Raw genomic sequence first — 18,888 nt, forward strand, 5'->3', positions numbered from 1 at the left:
TGGTCCAATACATGTCTGATTTACCATCCTAACTTTATCTTTATGAGTAGAGTTGAGTACTGTTAAGTGTATCCACATTGTTGTGAGACAGATCTCTAGAACCTTCTCGTCTTGCAAAACTGAAACTGTAACCATAAACAACACTCCATTTTCTTTTCTTTTTGAGCTTTAAAAATCCTATTAATAGACAATGGCATGCGGTAATTCGTTTTCCAGTTCAAACATTTCTGGACACATTACTCACGAAAGCTTGAAAAGACTCACCACCTTCCTCTGCCCTGACCGGAGAGTTCTCAGGAAGATGGAAAGCACGGAACAAAGAGAGCAGAAGCAAAGGTAAATGAATTTTTCATAAACAAGAGTTCCCGGAAAAACAGACTCTGGCCGATTGCATTTAGACCACGAGGTCACCTTGGGATTGAGCGGCTGAGTTGGCTGGGTCATCTCTGTCTTTGGCCTCATTACCTCCCACAAAGGGCCCGTGCCCACAGCAGGGCGATGAGCAAGGTTCACTTACCCACATGGACGTGGGGGTCTCTGGGTTGCCCCAGTCCCTCAGATGTGACTGTCACCAGGGGCACGGACAAAGGCCAGTTCCCTTTGGGCAGACTGCTATGTAACTTCTAGAAGAGAGATGGCCCTAAATGTTTGGGGTTGGAAATAAAACCAGTCCAAGTCTGTCCTTGCAACTCACCCAGAATTAATGCTGTAACTCTGCCTTTGTGTTTAATTACCCCCAAGGACCCACCTTCAAACACATACACACAACCGAGAATAACTTCACAGGGAGATATTTGTTTCATGAGACTGTCACAGGCTGCCCTCTGCCCTTTACCAACAATGGATGAGTTCCTGCTGCAGAGAGAAGCCACAGTCCTGCTCTTTCAAGCAAGCAGACGGAGGCTGTGATGAGTGACACAGGAGCCCAGGCCTCCTGGCCTGGCACAAAGAGGGCTTCTCAGACACCGACCTGCATCTCAGTCTGCAGACTCTCCGAGCTCTGGAAAGCCCAGCGGGCCCTGGGTGGCAGCAGGCGGGACCTGAGTGACCACTCCAGGACCAACCAGCCACAAAAGGAGGCCCAGGTCCTAGATCAGGCTGGCTTACAACATCCTCTAGGGCTCGGCCTTGAAAAGCACATGCCCTTTGCACCAGTGACCCTATTTATCATAATCTCACGTACGTACTCATCCCGTAATTGAATAATCCTACAATTCACACAGTAATTATGGACTCACACGCTGACACGGAAACAGAGACGTTCCTTATGTGGTTCTTTATGGAACCAAAATATTGGAAACAACAGAACTTCCCACGGTAAGGCAATTACAAACAGGATTTTTGTCTATAGACTAGATAAAGGCATCCATAAGACAGATGGTCTCTAATAGTTTTAATGACATTAAAAAAAAGTTTTGCAAGCTAGTAAGTCCAAATATATAACAAAGAATCTGTCTTGTGTGAGTGTGAGTAGGTAGGCAGATAGACCCGTCTTTCTCACCAATACAGAGTTTGCGTTCTCAAAATTCGTACTTGGCAAAGCAACAACTTGGATATTACGGGCTTGAGAGAAAAGCAATAAATGACATTAAACGTGCTTTGAAAAGCAATAAATGTAAGTTCACAGTGGGGGAGGGTGGCCTCCCTCCCCCACTGATGGCTGATCTTGGCTCCTGAGAGCATCAGAGCCGATGATCCCCTCCCCCAGGCTGGACGACCCCCTAGCAAGGCCTCCCTCTCCCACTAGACAAGGGCAGTATGGAAAACTATATAACCCAAAGTCGTGTTGCTTGCTCCCTAGGGACAGACCGCAAGTGCACAGGGATGTAGGAATTCCTATAGGCCTTAATGAAGAGCCTTGGGAATGTGCTAGGAACTAGCTTCCTGCCCTGCAGATGGCGGGGGTCATCTACAGGCTCCGTATGGGCACAAACTCCCAACCTCTGAAAGGCTAGACCCAGCCAGCCATGAACCAGGCCAGATCAGCCTGTCCAGAGCAGACACCAGCAGGGCTCCAGAGGACACACCTGTGACTTCAAGTCCCCTTCTTCCTGGCACCCTGAGGTCACACCCAGATATCATCAAGTGAAAACAGGCCATGGGAGATAATGAGGCATTTACGAAAAGACACAGGCACCCAAGCAAAGCGACTTAGAGAGAGACTGTGTACATGGTCACATTTAAAATTAATTTTGGCTCCCTCCTTTACTCTAAGTAGTAGGAGCACTCAGGGACAATTAAATATGCTATGAAAAATTTTCTCTAATTTTTTTTCTTTGCTTGCTTCGGAGTGGTAGTGTTGAGTGAATTTTTAGCCCTGAGACGTGCACCATTCCCGGCAGACACAACCACAGCCGGCACATCACTTTGTACTCCCCAAATAAGCATGGCGTTTCTGGGGGGGATGAGGGGAGATTTTTATTTATTTTCTTTCTGCTTAGCTAGGTTTTCAAAATATTCTGCAATAGATGTAGTATTTTTTTTTTTAACATGAGAATAATATTGCTTGGTTTGTTTGCAGTCACCTTGGCTAGGCGCCTGTTCTCCATCAGCAACCCCCCAGCAGCAAGTCGGGAAGGGCAGGCTCACCCGGCAGGGGGCAGCCGAGGATCTCCAGCCTCATACAGATGCTCCCGTTGTCGAACCAGGACTGTGGATTGACGCGGATGTAGCGGGCCACCATGGGGACGGGCAGCTCGTTGAGGACAGGGATCTCCTTCTCACTGTTGCCTTCAAATATCTACTTACGCACAAGGAGGGGAGGAAGCCAAATCTCTTAGAGCTCGATTATCAAGGGACAAAAGGGTAATTTACTCATTCCATAAGATTTCACTAAGGAACCCCCAGTGTGGGGGGCATGGGGGGTTAAGAGAAATGGATCAGGCATGACCCTGCCCTCAGGAAGCCCCCATCTTCTGGGGTAGTGGAGAGAGAAGGAGGAGGGAATATTTTGATAATCTGGGTGAAATCTATGAGTGTCATGGGACAGCCACAGAGTTTTGGGATTTCAGAAGAAGGAAAGGACCAGGCAGAGCTTCAGGGAGCAGGTGGCATGTGAACTGGCCTGTGGGGTGGAGGATTCTAGAGAAAAGCAGAGGGAATGGCTGGAGAAGCCCAGAGGTGGGCTTCAGAAGGAGCAGAGAAGCTGACTCACTCTTCCTGGAACACAGGAGGAGTGTGTGCAGGGGGTAAGAGAGAAAGCAGGTTGAAACCGAAGATGCCATCAGATTGGGGAAGACTCTGGATGCCATGGGAGGAAGGATGCGCTTGAGAACCTGAGCCAGAGGCTGACATGATCAGAACCGGCTAATCTGGAGCAAATCATGGAGCGGAAAGATGGATTATTAAAGAAAGCTGGAAAACTCTTGCAACCGAGCAGCTATGAGGGGCGCAGGCACACTGGCTGTGCCGCATGTCCCCCACATGACCTGTGGATTGTGGAAGAAGCTGCATCCCAGCAGCTCAGAATTTCACGTGAGCTCTACATGGGCCACTTGGGCACTGAGCTTCAGGGCACGGAAGCCGGGGGGGGGTGGGCAGGGGGATGAGCACATTATCCGTCACAGGTCGGAGTTGACACAGTATCAGCGGAGCGGGGCACACGTCGCCTCTCTTTGCAGAGACCTGTGCAGCCCGACCCCAAGGGCATGGACAGAGGGAACATGAAACTCACCATGTCTCCAGATCCGTTCTTAACAGTGACCCACGTATGGCTGTCATTGCTCACCATGACCTTGAAGGAGGTCACCCAGTCACTCCTAGGAGAAAATAAAACATCACTGGAACTACATATTTTAAAATATTCAGCTCTGGGGAGCCTGGGTGGGGCCGTCAGTGGAGGATCTGACTCTTGGTTTTGGTTCAGGTCAGGATCTTGGGGTGGTGGGATCGAGCTACGCTCAGTGCGGAATCTGCTTAAGACTTTCTCTCTCCCACCCACCCTCCCCCCAGCCCCCCCTCAAAAATATAAAAAAATAAATAAATCTTTACAATGTTCCCCTCTTGTACGTAGACGTGCAGCAGTAAGGAAGATCCAGTGGAACCCTGAACGACGCGGGTTTGAACCACGCGGGTCCAGGCGTACGTGGATTTTCTTTGATAAATACAGGCCAGTACTGTCTGCGTATTTTCTCTCCTTAACATTTTCTCACATTTTCTTTTCTCTCCTTACTTTGCTGTAAGAACACAGTGCAGAACACACATGTAAAATGTGTATTAATGGACCGTTGTGCTAACAGTAAGGCTCCCCTCTGGCCCACAGGAGGCTATCGGTAACCGTTTTTGGAGAGTCAAAAGTTAGACACAGATTTCCAACCGTACGGGGTGTTGGCACCCCAACCCCTGCATTGTTCAAGGTCAACAGTCACCCCAGCAGTGGAAAACACTGGGTCACAGCCTGGCCCCGCTGCTCAGCCTCCCCGTGGCCTCGGCCACCGGACTGACCCAGCTATGCCACCGCGGACTCACCAGTAAGTTGAGGACCCTAAAAGCACCAAGCTCAGAAGACTAACGTGAGCCCTTGATGGTTCAATACTCCTAAACACCTCGGGCAGTGCGTGGTCCCAAGCCAGCCCTGCATGCTGGTCACACACAAAGACCCACAGATGTTGGCGTATTTCTTTCTACTGAGCATCTACCTCTCACGCGGTACAAGAGTTCCACGTGGAAAACTAACCTCGGTGAAAATTGCAAGTCGGTCTAGAAATTTCCTTGGGAAAATGATCTGGGAACATAACAAACTCGATGGCACCAACCACAAAAATAACAGCTTGACTGTCTGAGAGACACTGGGCTTCTCCTCGGCTGTCACAGCCGGGCAGACAATCCCCCCACCCCGGGCGATAAGCCGGTGCTCACTGGGCCCAACGCCAGACCCGCCATCAAGCCCCGCTGCACTGAAATCCGAGGTGACAACAGCCAGAGTGGGCTTCCCAGGGCGGGGGTCAATCTGCTAGGCCACGCCCCAAAACCACCTTCCTGCGGAAGACATATTTTTGTCCCTCAGACTCGCTGTGTATAACATTAACTGGTAGCAAATATAGAAGATTTTCTCAGAGCGTCATTTTTTTAAAAATTTTTAAAACACTGGAACGAAACACCAATTCAGCAATCCTTAGGACATTCTGCCAGCTGAAGCACTTGGAGTCCTTCTCCTACTGTGACATTTCCTTGGGTTCTGGATGCAGATCTAACCCCCTGCGGTTCTGGGTTTCCGAATCAGCACGGCCCAGTAAGGTTCATTTAGGAAGATGAGCTGCTTGTCTTCACGCTGGCTCATCTGACTGGCTTGTGAAAATTCCTTCTAGGTGCTTTTATAGGAGCTTGGAAACAAACCCTCCCCTCGAGGCTTCTCCCTTCTCTCCTCCCCGCCAGCTCTGTCTGAAGACCCTCCAGATGCTGGAAGCAGTGGGACAGTGGGCTCCCTGGGGGAGGGCAAAAGCGGAGCCCATGCCTGCAGACCAACAGGCAGCAGGCGTGTCTTGTGCAAGGGACCCAGACATAGCGCATGTCCTCTGCATGGCGAATATCCTCACCCCAAATACCCACCTGGGTCCCACATTCAAATAATCTCTAAAGACCTTGCAAATGCAGTCCCTTTTGTGGTCTGTCTGCTGCTAACACCCCAGAGTGCTCTGGGAAGACTGCCGAGGTGAGAGGCACATCCCACCTACAGAGATGGAGGCGATGGCCTTGAGAAGCCTCTCCGTCAAGAGAAACGCACACACAATAAGAGAGGGGCAGAAAGGAAAAATAAAATAAGCAGTCCAAAGAAATGAAAACCAAATAATTTCTCAAACTTAAAACAAATGTGGGCTGCAGAAAAATGAAACTGGACCACTTCCTTAAACCACACACTAAAATAGACTCAAATGGATGAAGGACCTCAATGTAAGAAATCCATCAAAATCCTTGAGGAGAACGCAGGCAGCAACCTCTTCGACCTCAGCCGCAGCAACATCTTCCTAGGAACATCGGCAAAGGCAAGGGAAGGAAGGGCAAAAATGAACTATTGGGATTTCATCAAGATCAAAAGCTTTTGCACAGCAAAGGAAACAGTTAACAAAACCAAAAGACAACTGACAGAATGGGAGAAGATATTTGCAAACGACATATCAGATAAAGGGTTAGTGTCCAAAATCTATAAGGAACTTAGCAAACTCAACACCCAAAGAACAAATAATCCAATCAAGAAATGGACAGAGGACATGAACAGACATTTCTGCAAAGAAGACATCCAGATGGCCAACAGACACATGAAAAAGTGCTCTACGTCACTCGGCATCAGGGAAATACAAATCAAAACCACAATGAGATACCACCTCACACCAGTCAGAATGGCTAAAATTAACCAGTCAGGAAATGACAGATGCTGGAGAGGATGTGGAGAAAAGGGAACCCTCCTCCACTGTTGGTGGGAATGCAAGCTGGTGCAACCACTCTGGAAAACAGCATGGAGGTCCCTCAAAATGTTGAAAATAGATCTACCCTATGACCCAGCAATTGCACTACTGGGTATTTACCCTAAAGATACAAACATAGTGATCCGAAGGGGCACGTGCACCCGAATGTTTATAGCAGCAATGTCTACAATAGCTAAACTATGGAAAGAACCTAGATGTCCATCAACAGATGAATGGATAAAGAAGATGTGGTATATATACACAATGGAATACTATGCAGCCATCAAAAGAAATGAAATCTTGCCATTTGTGACAACGTGGATGGAACTAGAGGGTATCATGCTTAGTGAAATAAGTCAGTCGGAGAAAGACAACTATCATATGATCTCCCTGATATGAGGACATGGAGATGCAACATGGGGGGTTAGGGGATAGGAGAAGAATAAATGAAACAAGATGGGATTGGGAGGGAGACAAACCATAAGTGACTCTTAATTTCACAAAACAAACTGAGGGTTGCTGGGGAGGGGGGGGGGTTGAAGAGGGGGAGGGGGGTTATGGACATTGGGGAGGGTATGTGCTATGGTGAGTGCTGTGAAGTGTGTAAACCTGGTGATTCACAGACCTGTACCCCTGGGGCTAAAAATACATTATATGTTTATAAAAAAAATAAGAAATAAATAAAAAATTTAAAAAAAAATGTGGGCAAACCCACTACTTAGGTTTGAAGGGCAATTAATTGTTTATGTGGTTCTGACCTCCCCTCTGGACTGCAGACCCCTGTCCCTTGCTCTGCCTGCCTGGCCTCTCGCCACTCCTCAGGTCCCAGCAACATCTCAGATTTACCCCACCCCAGCGGATGGGTGCACGGCTCCTGCTCTGCACCCTGACCTGGGCCAGGCCGAGCTCCTGCCTCAAAAGAACTACTGGCATCCCTCCAGGGAAACAAAAACCCCAGGGTCTTCTATGGCTTCCCACTTTCCCTGCACCCCCATGTCTCCATTGAGACCATCATCAAATTTTGTCACTGTCTCCTCCATTTCCAAAATTTCTACCTTAACAGAACATTTGGAAACCAGAGATGACCTTAGTGTTTCCCATTAGCTGTATGAATCTGACTCTCCTTTCTACCACCTTTCTACTGCTCCCGCTGAAATGAAAGTAAGGGCAGAGGTTCCTGTGCCCCAGGCTTAGGGATAAACAGCCTTTGTTCATGTTGACTCAGGCTTAGTTTGTCTTTAATAATTCATACTATTGCCCATATTATGATTTTTTTCACTTTTTTTTTAGAAGCGATTTTATTTGTTTATTTGACGGAGGGAGAGAGACAGCCACAGAGGGAATACAAGCAGGGGGAGTGGGAGAGGGAGAAGCAGACTTCCCGCAGAGGAGGGAGTCCAACACAGGACTCGATCCCAGGACACCGGGATCATGACCTGAGCCAAAGGCAGACGCTTAATGACTGAGCCACCCAGGCACCCCAATTTATTTCATTCTCATTGCTGTTGCAAGAGGGCTCAGTGTACATTCATTTTTCCATAGTCATTGTTTCAGAGTTCTAAGAAGACATCCTTATACTTGTCTCAGAGTTCTAAGAAAACATGAAGATCTACTCAATTTTCACACTTATTGTCTTTGGGTTGTGATATAGTTGTTGCAGCCCCATTATCATGTCCATGTTCAGAAATCACTGGATAAAGTCTTTTGGTTTCTATCAAACTACCTTCTAATGATATAATGACAATGTGCAATTCCTGTTGTTTGGGCTTTTTTTTTTTCACATTATAAAAACTTACAGTTCTTGAAATGAGTCTGTACACACAAACTTTGGACCCACTGCAGAAGCTCCAAGCGGATGCTACAGCATATGCCCTGGGGCCCCTCACTGCAAGGGGCCTGACTATACTATACCATATTTTTGGTTTTTTCTTTTACAGATTATTTTTCAGATTAAGGAAGGTATTATTTATTCCTAGTTTAAAAGGAGTTTTTTTCTTTTAAACACAAATGACTATAGAATTTTTTGAGATGCCTTTTCTGCATGTATCAGAGTGTTCTTGCGATTTTTCTCTTTGGTCCTGTTTAAGCTGTGAATTACAGCAGTTAGTTACAATCGTGGCTAAACCACCCTTCTATTCCTGGAATAAATCCCATTTTGTGGTGAGACATGATCCTTCTTATATACTTCTGGACTCAGTTTAGAGATAGATTGCTTAGCATTTCTTATATCTATGCTCATGAAAAAAATTTTCCATAATTTTGCTTTTTGTAATGTTTTCATCAGATTTTGATATCAAGGTTATGCAACCTCATAGTTGGGAAATGACTCCCTGTTTCCATCCTCTTTTTTTTTTTTAAGTGCCATTTCTTTCTTAAATGTTTGGAAGAATTCAATCAAACTTTTTGAAATTCAGGTTTTGGGGGGACAATATTTGTGAATGAACTGATATTTTTAGTAGATATTAGACTACTCTGATACTCTATTTCTTCTTCTGTCAGTTTTAGTAACTTGAGCTTTTTGAAGAATTATCACATTTCAGCTATTTTCAATGTTACTGACATAAATCTATTCTCAGTATTACTTTATTGTCTTGCTAATGTCTGCAGCATTTTTAGTGATGTTCCCTTTTACAATTTTGATGCTGATAGTTGATTTTTTTTTCTCTTCTCCTAATCAGCCAAGAGTTTTTCATTTTATTAATCTTTTCAAAGAATCAACTTTTGGCTTTGTTTACCCTTTCTATTATTTGTTTCCTATAGGAACCATACAAAACCATATGTGTCTCCTGCTAGGAACCATACGACCCATATGAAACTCTCATTTTTACAAATCAAAATGGTTGACTACCAGCAATTTCCTAAGGCATAAACTAGTATTTTATTAATTTCTACTCTTTACTGTTTTCTTCTTGGCACATTCTTTAGGTTTGATTTGCTGTTCACTTTGTATAGTTCCTTGAGACCATTAATTTTCCATCTTAAATCCTAATATATGTATTTATGGTTAAAGTTCTTTCTGACCACTGCTTTAGCTACATGCATATTTTTTATATGTCATATCTTCATTATCATTTAGTTCAAAATATTAATTCCAGTTGTGATTTCTCCTTTAACCATGGACTATTTAGGAGTATAATTTGATTTCCAGGTGTGGGGGCTTTTCCAGTTATCTTTTAATTACTGATTTCTAGTTTAACTCCTTCACAGACAGAGAACAAACTTTGAATCATGTCAATCCTTTGACATTTGCTGAGACATCCTTATGGCTCAGCATATGGTCAGTTTGGGCTAATGTCCCATGTGCACTTGAAACCAATGTCACTTCTGTAATTATGGTGCACAGTGTTCCACATATAAAATTTTGATCAGATGTACTAATTGTGTTATTCACATCTTCTGTATATTTAATGTGTCTGTATCTGCTTATTCTATTGGTTATGGAAAGAGGTGTGTAAAAGAATATCAATCTTACTGTGAATTTATCTGTTTCTCCTTCTAGTTCTCTAAACCTTTCCCATAAATATATAAAAATGAAGCTATGCTATTGAGTGCCTACAGATTTAAGACTGTCACGTAGTACTAATAGATTGACTCTTTTTTTTTTTTTAAAGATTTTATTTATTTATTTGACAGAGAGAGATCACAAGTAGGCAGAGAGGCAGGCAGAGAGAGTGAGAGGGAAACAGGCTCCCTTCAGAGCAGAGAGCCGGACGTGGGACTCAATCCCAGGACCCTGAGATCATGACCTGAGCCAAAGGCAGCGGCTTAAACCACTGAGCCACTCAGGCGCCCCTAGATTGACTCTTTTATGATTAAAAAAATTTCCCTTTTTAATTTCTACCAGTGTTTCTTGCCTTAAAGTCAACTTTGTCTGATATTAGGATAGCTAACCTGTTTTATTTTGGTGAGAGTATATGTATTTCTTTCCATTCCTTTACATTTAACCTTCTGTCTCCTTAAATTTAAACTATGTCTCCTGTAAACAGCATGTAGCTCAGTTTTATGAGGTTTCTTCTTTAAGTACAGTGTGATCATATTATTCTTCTCCTGGAGATTGTAGATCATTTAAAGGCAATGTTATATTTGGATTTATATCTATGATCTTACCATTTGTTTTCTATTAGACCCATCTGCTACATTTCCCTTTCTTTTTTTTGCATTTTTATTTGATAATCAAATATCCTTATTATTCTATTTTCTCTTTATTAACTTAATGGTTATACACTCACATTATTCTTTTCATAATTACTTTAATATTTCAATATGCATCCTTAAGTTACTAGTCTTACTCAAATTATAATTCTACCACTTCCATGGTAATATTAGAAGCATCTAACACTTTAAGTCCATTTATCTCTCTATCTTTTGCGTTATTTTGGAACTCAATTTTAATTTTTAATTCTCTATATAACTTAATGTTAATTTTTATATAAAGTATATTTATAGTTAATATTTAATTGATTTTTATTCTATATATTTGTAAAATTTTGTAACAAATTACTATTGTTTCAAGAGAGCCTAGGTGGCGCAGTCAGCTAAGAGTCTGCCTTCGACTTAGGTCATGATTCCAGGGTCCTGGGATCGAGCCCCGGATCGGGCTCCCTGCTCAGTGGGGGGTCTGCTTCTCCTTCTCCACCCTACCTCCAGCTCGTGTTCTCTCATGCTCTCTCTAGCTCCAATAAATAAAGTCTTCAAAAAATTACTATTGTTTCATATAGTCTACTTATTTACCATTTCTGGTATTCTTTATTTTAAGATCTTATTTATCTGGGAGGAGGGAAAGGGAGAAAGAATCTGGAGCAGAATCCATGCCATGCATGGAGCCCAGTGTGGGGCTCAAACCTACAACCCTGAGACCATGACCTGAGCTGAAACCGACCGTCTGAAGTTTAACTGACTGAGCCACACGGGCACCCCACCCTTTCTGGTATTCCTCATTTATTTTTACATTTCCATATTTCCATCTGGATCATTTTCTTTCTGCTGGAAGAACTCCCTTAGATATTTATTTTAAATCAGGAATGTTGGCAATAAATGTTTGCAGTCCTTCCTGTCTGAACATGGCTTATTTCATCCTCATTTCTGAATGATATTCTTGCTGGCAATTCTAGGTTGACTTTTCTTTTCTTCCAGAACTTGAAACATTTGACTAGACAGGCTTCTGAGGCATTGTTTCATTTACACACACACCTGGAAGCTACTGTCATGCACTTGGTAAATGTACAATATGAGTAAGATCAGAGACATGGGTGCTAAGCATTGTAGCTCAAATCCCACTTTGTCGCTTACTAACTCTATAAAACTGACAAACTGGGGTGCATGGGAGGCTCAGTGGGTTAAGCCTCTGCCTTCAGCTCAGGTCATGATCTCAGAGTCCTGACATTGAGCCCTGCATTGGGCTCTCTGCTCAGCAGGGAGACTGCTTCTCCCTATGCCTGCTGCTCCCCCTGCTTGTGCTCAATCTCTCTCTCTCTCTCTCAAATAAATAAATAAAATCTTTAAAAAAAAAAATGTGTTGTCCTGGATGGAGTTTTGGAAAAGAAAAAAAGACATTAGGGAAATCTGGCACTTTAGTGAGTGCTGGTTAATAACCAGGCGCTAGTTAATAATAAGTGAACCAGGCATTTTAGTTAATAATCATGTTTCAAAATTATTTTATTCATAAGAGTAACCAGACTGTACTCACTTAAAATGTTAATAGTAGGGGATGCCTTGGTGGCTCAGTGGGTTAAGCCTCTGCCTTCTGCTCAGGTCATGATCTCAGGGTCCTGGGATCAAGCCTCGCATCGGGCTCTCTGCTCAGCGGGGAGCCTGCTTCCCCCTCTCTCTGCCTGCCTCTCTGCCTACTGGCAAACTCTCTCTCTCTCTCTGTCAAATAGATAAATAAAATCTTAAACAAAAAAACAAGAAAACAGGGGGAGGAGTCAAGATGGCGGAGAAGTAGCAGCCTGAGACTACATCAGGTAGCAGGAGATCAGCTCGATAGCTTATCTAAACATTGCAAACACCTACAAATCCAACGGGAGAGCGAAGAGAAGAAGAACAGCAACTCTAGAAACGGAAAATCAACCACTTTCTGAAAGGTAGGACTGGCGGAGAAGTGAATCTAAAACGACGGGAAGATAGACCGCGGGGGGAGGGGCCGGCTCCCGGCAAGCGGCGGAGGAACGGAGCACAAAATCAGGACTTTTAAAAGTCTGTTCCACTGAGGGACATTGCTCCAGGGGCTAAACCGGGGTGAAGCCCACGCGGGGCCAGCGTGGCCCCAGGCCCCGCAGGGTCACAGAACGATCGGGGGTGTCGGAGTGTCGGAGAGCTCGCAGCTATTAGAACGGAGAAGCCGGCTGCAAAGACAGAGCCGAGGACTGAACTCTCAGCTCGGGGTTACCTTGAACTGGTCGCGGGCTGGGTGAGCTCGGAGCGCGGCTAGAGGCTGGGGATACGGGAGTGATTGGGTGCTGTCCTCTGGGGGCGCACTGAGGAGTGGGGCCCCAGGCTCTCGGCTCCTCCGGGCTGGAGACTGGGAGGCCGCCATTTTCATTCCCGTCCTCCGGAAATCTACGGAACGCGTTCAGGGAACAGAAGCTCCCAAAAGCGAACCCGAGCCGATTACTTAGTCCGGCCGCCTGTAAGGGCGGTGCAATCCCGCCTCGGGCAAAGACACTTGAGAGTCACTACAACAGGCCCCTCCCCCAGAAGATCAACAAAATATCCAGCCAGAACGAATTTCATCTATCAAGGAGAAAGCAGATTCAATTCCTAAGACAGCAGAGCAATTCCAGAGGAGGAGAAAGCAAAGCACAGAACTCATGGCTTTCTCCCCATGATTCTTTAGTCTTGCGGCTACTTCAATTTTTTTTTCTTTTTTCAATTTTTTTTTTCTTTTTTCAAATTTTTTTTCTTTTTTCTTTTTTCTTCTTCTGCTAAATTTTTTAAAACTTTTACCCTTTTCTTTTTTAACATTTTTTGACTAGTTCATCTAAATATATATATTTTTTCTTTCTTTTTTGTATTTTTTTTATTTGTTTTATTTTTTAAATTTTTTTCCTTTTTTTTTTTTTCAGAAGCTGTTTTATCCCCTTTCTCCCCCCCACAATTTGGGGTCTCTTCTCATTTGGTTACAGCGCATTTTTCCGGGGTCTTTGCCACCCTTTTAGTAGTTTATTTGCTCCTTCATATCCTCTTATCTGGACAAAATGACAAGGCGGAAAAAATCACCACAAACAAAAGAACAAGAGACAGTACCGAAGGCTAGGGACCTAATCAACACAGACATGGGTAATATGTCAGATCAAGAGTTCAGAATGACGATTCTGAACATTCTAGCCGGGCTCGAAAAAGGCATGGAAGATATTAGAGAAACCCTCTCTGGAGATATTAAAGCCCTTTCTGGAGAAATTAAAGAACTAAAATCTAACCAAGTTGAAATCAAAAAAGCTATTAATGAGGTGCAATCAAAAATGGAGGCTCTCACTGCTAGGATAAATGAGGCAGAAGAAAGAATTAGTGATATAGAAGACCAAATGACAGAGAATAAGGAAGCCGAGCACAAGAGGGACAAACAGCTACTGGACCATGAGGGGAGAATTCGAGAGATAAGTGACACCATAAGACGAAACAACATTAGAATAATTGGGATTCCAGAAGAAGAAGAAACAGAGAGGGGAGCAGAAGGTCTATTGGAGAGAATCATTGGAGAGAATTTCCCTAATATGGCAAAGGGAACAAGCATCAAAATCCAGGAGATGCAGAGAACCCCCCTCAAAGTCAACAAGAATAGGTCCACACCCCGTCACCTAATAGTAAAATTTACAAGTCTTAGTGACAAAGAGAAAATCCTGAAAGCAGCCCGAGAAAAGAAGTCTGTAACATACAATGGTAAAAATATTAGATTGGCGGCAGACTTATCCACAGAGACCTGGCAGGCCAGAAAGAGCTGGCATGATATATTCAGAGCACTCAACGAGAAAAACATGCAGCCAAGAATACTCTATCCAGCTAGGCTATCATTGAAAATAGAAGGAGAGATAAAAAGCTTCCAGGACAAACAAAAACTGAAAGAATTTGCAAACACCAAACCAGCTCTACAGGAAATATTGAAAGGGGTCCTCTAAGCAAAGAGAGAGCCTAAAAGTAGTAGATCAGAAAGGTACAGAGACAATATACAGTAACAGTCACCTTACAGGCTAATAATGGCACTAAATTCATATCTCTCAATAGTTACCCTGAATGTTAATGGGCTAAATGCCCCAATCAAAAGACACAGGGTATCAGAATGGATAAAAAAACAAAACCCATCAGTATGTTGCCTACAAGAAACTCATTTTAGACGCGAAGACACCTCCAGATTTAAAGTGAGGGGGTGGAAAACAATTTACCATGCTAATGGGCATCAGAAGAAAGCTGGAGTGGCAATCCTTATATCAGATCAATTAGATTTTAAGCCAAAGACTATAATAAGAGATGAGGAAGGACACTATATCCTACTCAAAGGGTCTGTCCAACAAGAAGATCTAACCATTTTAAATATCTATGCCCCTAACGTGGGAGCAGCCAACTATATCAACCAATTAATAACAAAATCAAAGAAACACATCAATAATAATACAATAATAGTAGGGGACTTGAACACTCCCCTCACTGAAATGGACAGATCATCCAAGCAAAAGATCAACAAGGAAATAAAGGCCTTAAATGACACACTGGACCAGATGGACATCACAGATATATTCAGAACATTTCATCCCAAAGCAACAGAATACACATTCTTCTCTAGTGCACATGGAACCTTCTCCAGAATAGATCACATCCTGGGTCACAAATCAGGTCTCAACCGGTATCAAAAGATTAGGATCATTCCCTGCATATTTTCAGACCACAATGCTCTGAAGCTAGAACTCAATCACAAGAGGAAAGCTGGAAAGAACCCAAATACATGGAGACTAAACAGCATCCTTCTAAAGAATGAATGGGTTAACCAGGAAATTAAAGAAGAATTGAAAAAATTCATGGAAACAAATGATAATGAAAACACAACAGTTCAAAATCTGTGGGACACAGCAAAGGCAGTCCTGAGAGGAAAATATATAGCGGTACAAGCCTTTCTCAAGAAACAAGAAAGGTCTCAAGTACACAACCTAACCCTACACGTAAAGGAGCTGGAGAAAGAACAAGAAAGAAACCCTAAACCCAGCAGGAGAAGAGAAATCATAAAGATCAGAGCAGAAATCAATGAAATAGAAACCAAAAAAACAATAGAAAAAATCAATGAAACTAGGAGCTGGTTCTTTGAAAGAATCAATAAGATTGATAAACCCCTGGCCAGACTCATCAAAAAGAAAAGAGAAAGGACCCAAATCAATAAAATCATGAATGAAAGAGGAGAGATCACAACTAACACCAAAGAAATACAGACAATTATAAGAACATACTATGAGCAACTTTACGCCAACAAATTGGACAATCTGGAAGAAATGGATGCATTCCTAGAGACATATAAACTACCACAACTGAACCAGGAAGAAATAGAAAACCTGAACAGGCCCATAACCAGTAAGGAGATTGAAACAGTCATCAAAAATCTCCAAACAAACAAAAGCCCAGGGCCAGACGGCTTCCCAGGGGAATTCTACCAAACATTTAAAGAAGAACTCATTCCTATTCTCCTGAAACTGTTCCAAAAAATAGAAATGGAAGGAAAACTTCCAAACTCATTTTATGAGGCCAGCATCACCTTGATCCCAAAACCAGACAAGGATCCCACCAAAAAAGAGAACTACAGACCAATATCCTTGATGAACACAGACGCAAAAATTCTCGCCAAAATACTAGCCAATAGGATTCAACAGTACATTAAAAGGATTATTCACCACGATCAAGTGGGATTTATTCCAGGGCTGCAGGGTTGGTTCAACATCCGCAAATCAATCAATGTGATAGAACACATTAATAAAAGAAAGAACAAGAACCATATGATACTCTCAATAGATGCTGAAAAAGCATTTGACAAAGTACAGCATCCCTTCCTGATCAAAACTCTTCAAAGTGTAGGGATAGAGGGCACATACCTCAATATTATCAAAGCCATCTATGAAAAACCCACCGCAAATATCATTCTCAATGGAGAAAAACTGAAAGCTTTTCCGTTAAGGTCAGGAACACGGCAGGGATGTCCATTATCACCACTGCTATTCAACATAGTACTAGAAGTCCTAGCCTCAGCAATCAGACAACAAAAAGAAATTAAAGGCATCCAAATTGGTAAAGAAGAAGTCAAACTATCACTCTTCGCAGATGATATGATACTATATGTGGAAAACCCAAAAGACTCCACTCCAAAACTGCTAGAACTTGTTCAGGAATTCAGTAAAGTGTCAGGATATAAAATCAATGCACAGAAATCAGTTGCATTTCTGTACACCAACAACAAGACTGAAGAAAGAGAAATTAAGGAGTCAATCCCATTTACAATTGTACCCAAAACTATAAGATACCTAGGAATAAACCTAACCAAAGAGACTAAGAATCTATACACAGAAAATTATAAAGTACTCATGAAAGAAATTGAGGAAGACACAAAAAAATGGAAAAATGTTCCATGCTCCTGGATTGGAAGAATAAATATTGTGAAAATGTCTATGCTACCTAAAGCAATCTACACATTTAATGCAATCCCTATCAAAATACCATCCATTTTTTTCAAAGAAATGGAACAAATAATCCTAAAATTTATATGGAACCAGAAAAGACCTCGAATAGCCAAAGGAATATTGAAGAACAAAGCCAAAGTTGGTGGCATCACAATTCCGGACTTCAAGCTCTATTACAAAGCTGTCATCATCAAGATAGCATGGTACTGGCACAAAAACAGACACATAGATCAGTGGAACAGAATAGAGAGCCCAGAAATCGACCCTCAACTCTATGGTCAACTAATCTTCGACAAAGCAGGAAAGAATGTCCAATGGAAAAAAGACAGCCTCTTCAATAAATGGTGCTGGGAAAATTGGACAGCCACATGCAGAAAAATGAAATTGGACCACTTCCTTACACCACACACGAAAATAGACTCCAAATGGATGAAGGACCTCAATGTGAGAAAGGAATCCATCAAAATCCTTGAGGAGAATGCAGGCAGCAACCTCTTCGACCTCAGCCGTAGCAACATCTTCCTAGGAACAACGGCAAAGGCAAGGGAAGCAAGGGCAAAAATGAACTGTTGGGATTTCATCAAGATCAAAAGCTTTTGCACAGCAAAGGAAACAGTTAACAAAACCAAAAGACAACTGACAGAATGGGAGAAGATATTTGCAAACGACATATCAGATAAAGGGCTAGTGTCCAAAATCTATAAGGAACTTAGCACACTCAACACCCAAAGAACAAACAATCCAATCAAGAAATGGGCAGAGGACATGAACAGACATTTCTGCAAAGAAGACATCCAGATGGCCAACAGACACATGAAAAAGTGCTCCACGTCACTTGCCATCAGGGAAATACAAATCAAAACCACAATGAGATATCACCTCACACCAGTCAGAATGGCTAAAATGAACAAGTCAGGAAATGACAGATGCTGGAGAGGATGTGGAGAAAGGGGAACCCTCCTCCACTGTTGGTGGGAATGCAAGCTGGTGCAACCACTCTGGAAAACAGCATGGAGGTTCCTCAAAATGTTGAAAATAGAACTACCCTATGACCCAGCAATTGCACTACTGGGTATTTACCCTAAAGATACAAACATAGTGATCCGAAGGGGCATGTGTACCCGAATGTTTATAGCAGCAATGTCTACAATAGCCAGACTATGGAAAGAACCTAGATGTCCATCAACAGATGAATGGATAAAGAAGATGTGGTATATATACACAATGGAATACTATGCAGCCATCAAAAGAAATGAAATCTTGCCATTTGCGACGACGTGGATGGAACTAGAGCGTATCATGCTTAGTGAAATAAGTCAATCGGAGAAAGACAACTATCATATGATCTCCCTGATATGAGGACATGGAGAAGCAACATGGGGGGGTAGGAGATAGGAGAAGAATAAATGAAACAAGATGGGATTGGGAGGGAGACAAACCATAAATGACTCTTAATCTCACAAAACAAACTGGGGGTTGCTGCGGGGAGGTGGGATTGGGGGAGGGGGAGCGGGCTATGGACATTGGGGAGGGGAAGCGAACCATAAGAGACTATGGACTCTGAAAAACAACCTGAGGGTTTTGAAGGGTCAGGGGTGGGAGGTTGGGGCAACCTGAGGGTTTTGAAGGATCAGGGGTGGGAGGTTGGGGGAACAGGTGGTGGGTAATGGGGAGGGCACGTTTTGCATGGAGCACTGGGTGTTGTGCAAAAAGAATGAATACTGTTACGCTGAAAAAATAAATAAAATGAGAAAAAAAAAAAAACAAGAAAACAACTGACAAACTGCCAAACCTTCTGAAAATAATAAGGATACCTACAAGGAGGTTACATGTTAATG

General features: G+C 43.0%; 1 protein-coding gene across 2 annotated transcripts in view; it reads right to left on the reverse strand.

Moving 5' to 3' along the window:
• CPXM2 (carboxypeptidase X, M14 family member 2) overlaps window positions 1-18,888 on the reverse strand; it is a 135,057-nt gene that overhangs the window by 36,520 nt on the left and 79,649 nt on the right. For both annotated transcript variants that reach the window (XM_046026166.1, XM_046026167.1), the window contains exons 5-6: window positions 3,674-3,758; window positions 2,590-2,740 (exon numbers count right to left, since the gene is read on the reverse strand). In XM_046026166.1, coding sequence (XP_045882122.1) covers window positions 2,590-2,740; window positions 3,674-3,758 — 236 coding nt within the window. The remainder of the gene's footprint in view (window positions 1-2,589; window positions 2,741-3,673; window positions 3,759-18,888) is intronic.

The sequence above is a fragment of the Meles meles genome, chromosome 13, assembly GCF_922984935.1.
Source record: "Meles meles chromosome 13, mMelMel3.1 paternal haplotype, whole genome shotgun sequence".
Taxonomy (NCBI): Eukaryota; Metazoa; Chordata; class Mammalia; order Carnivora; family Mustelidae; genus Meles; species Meles meles.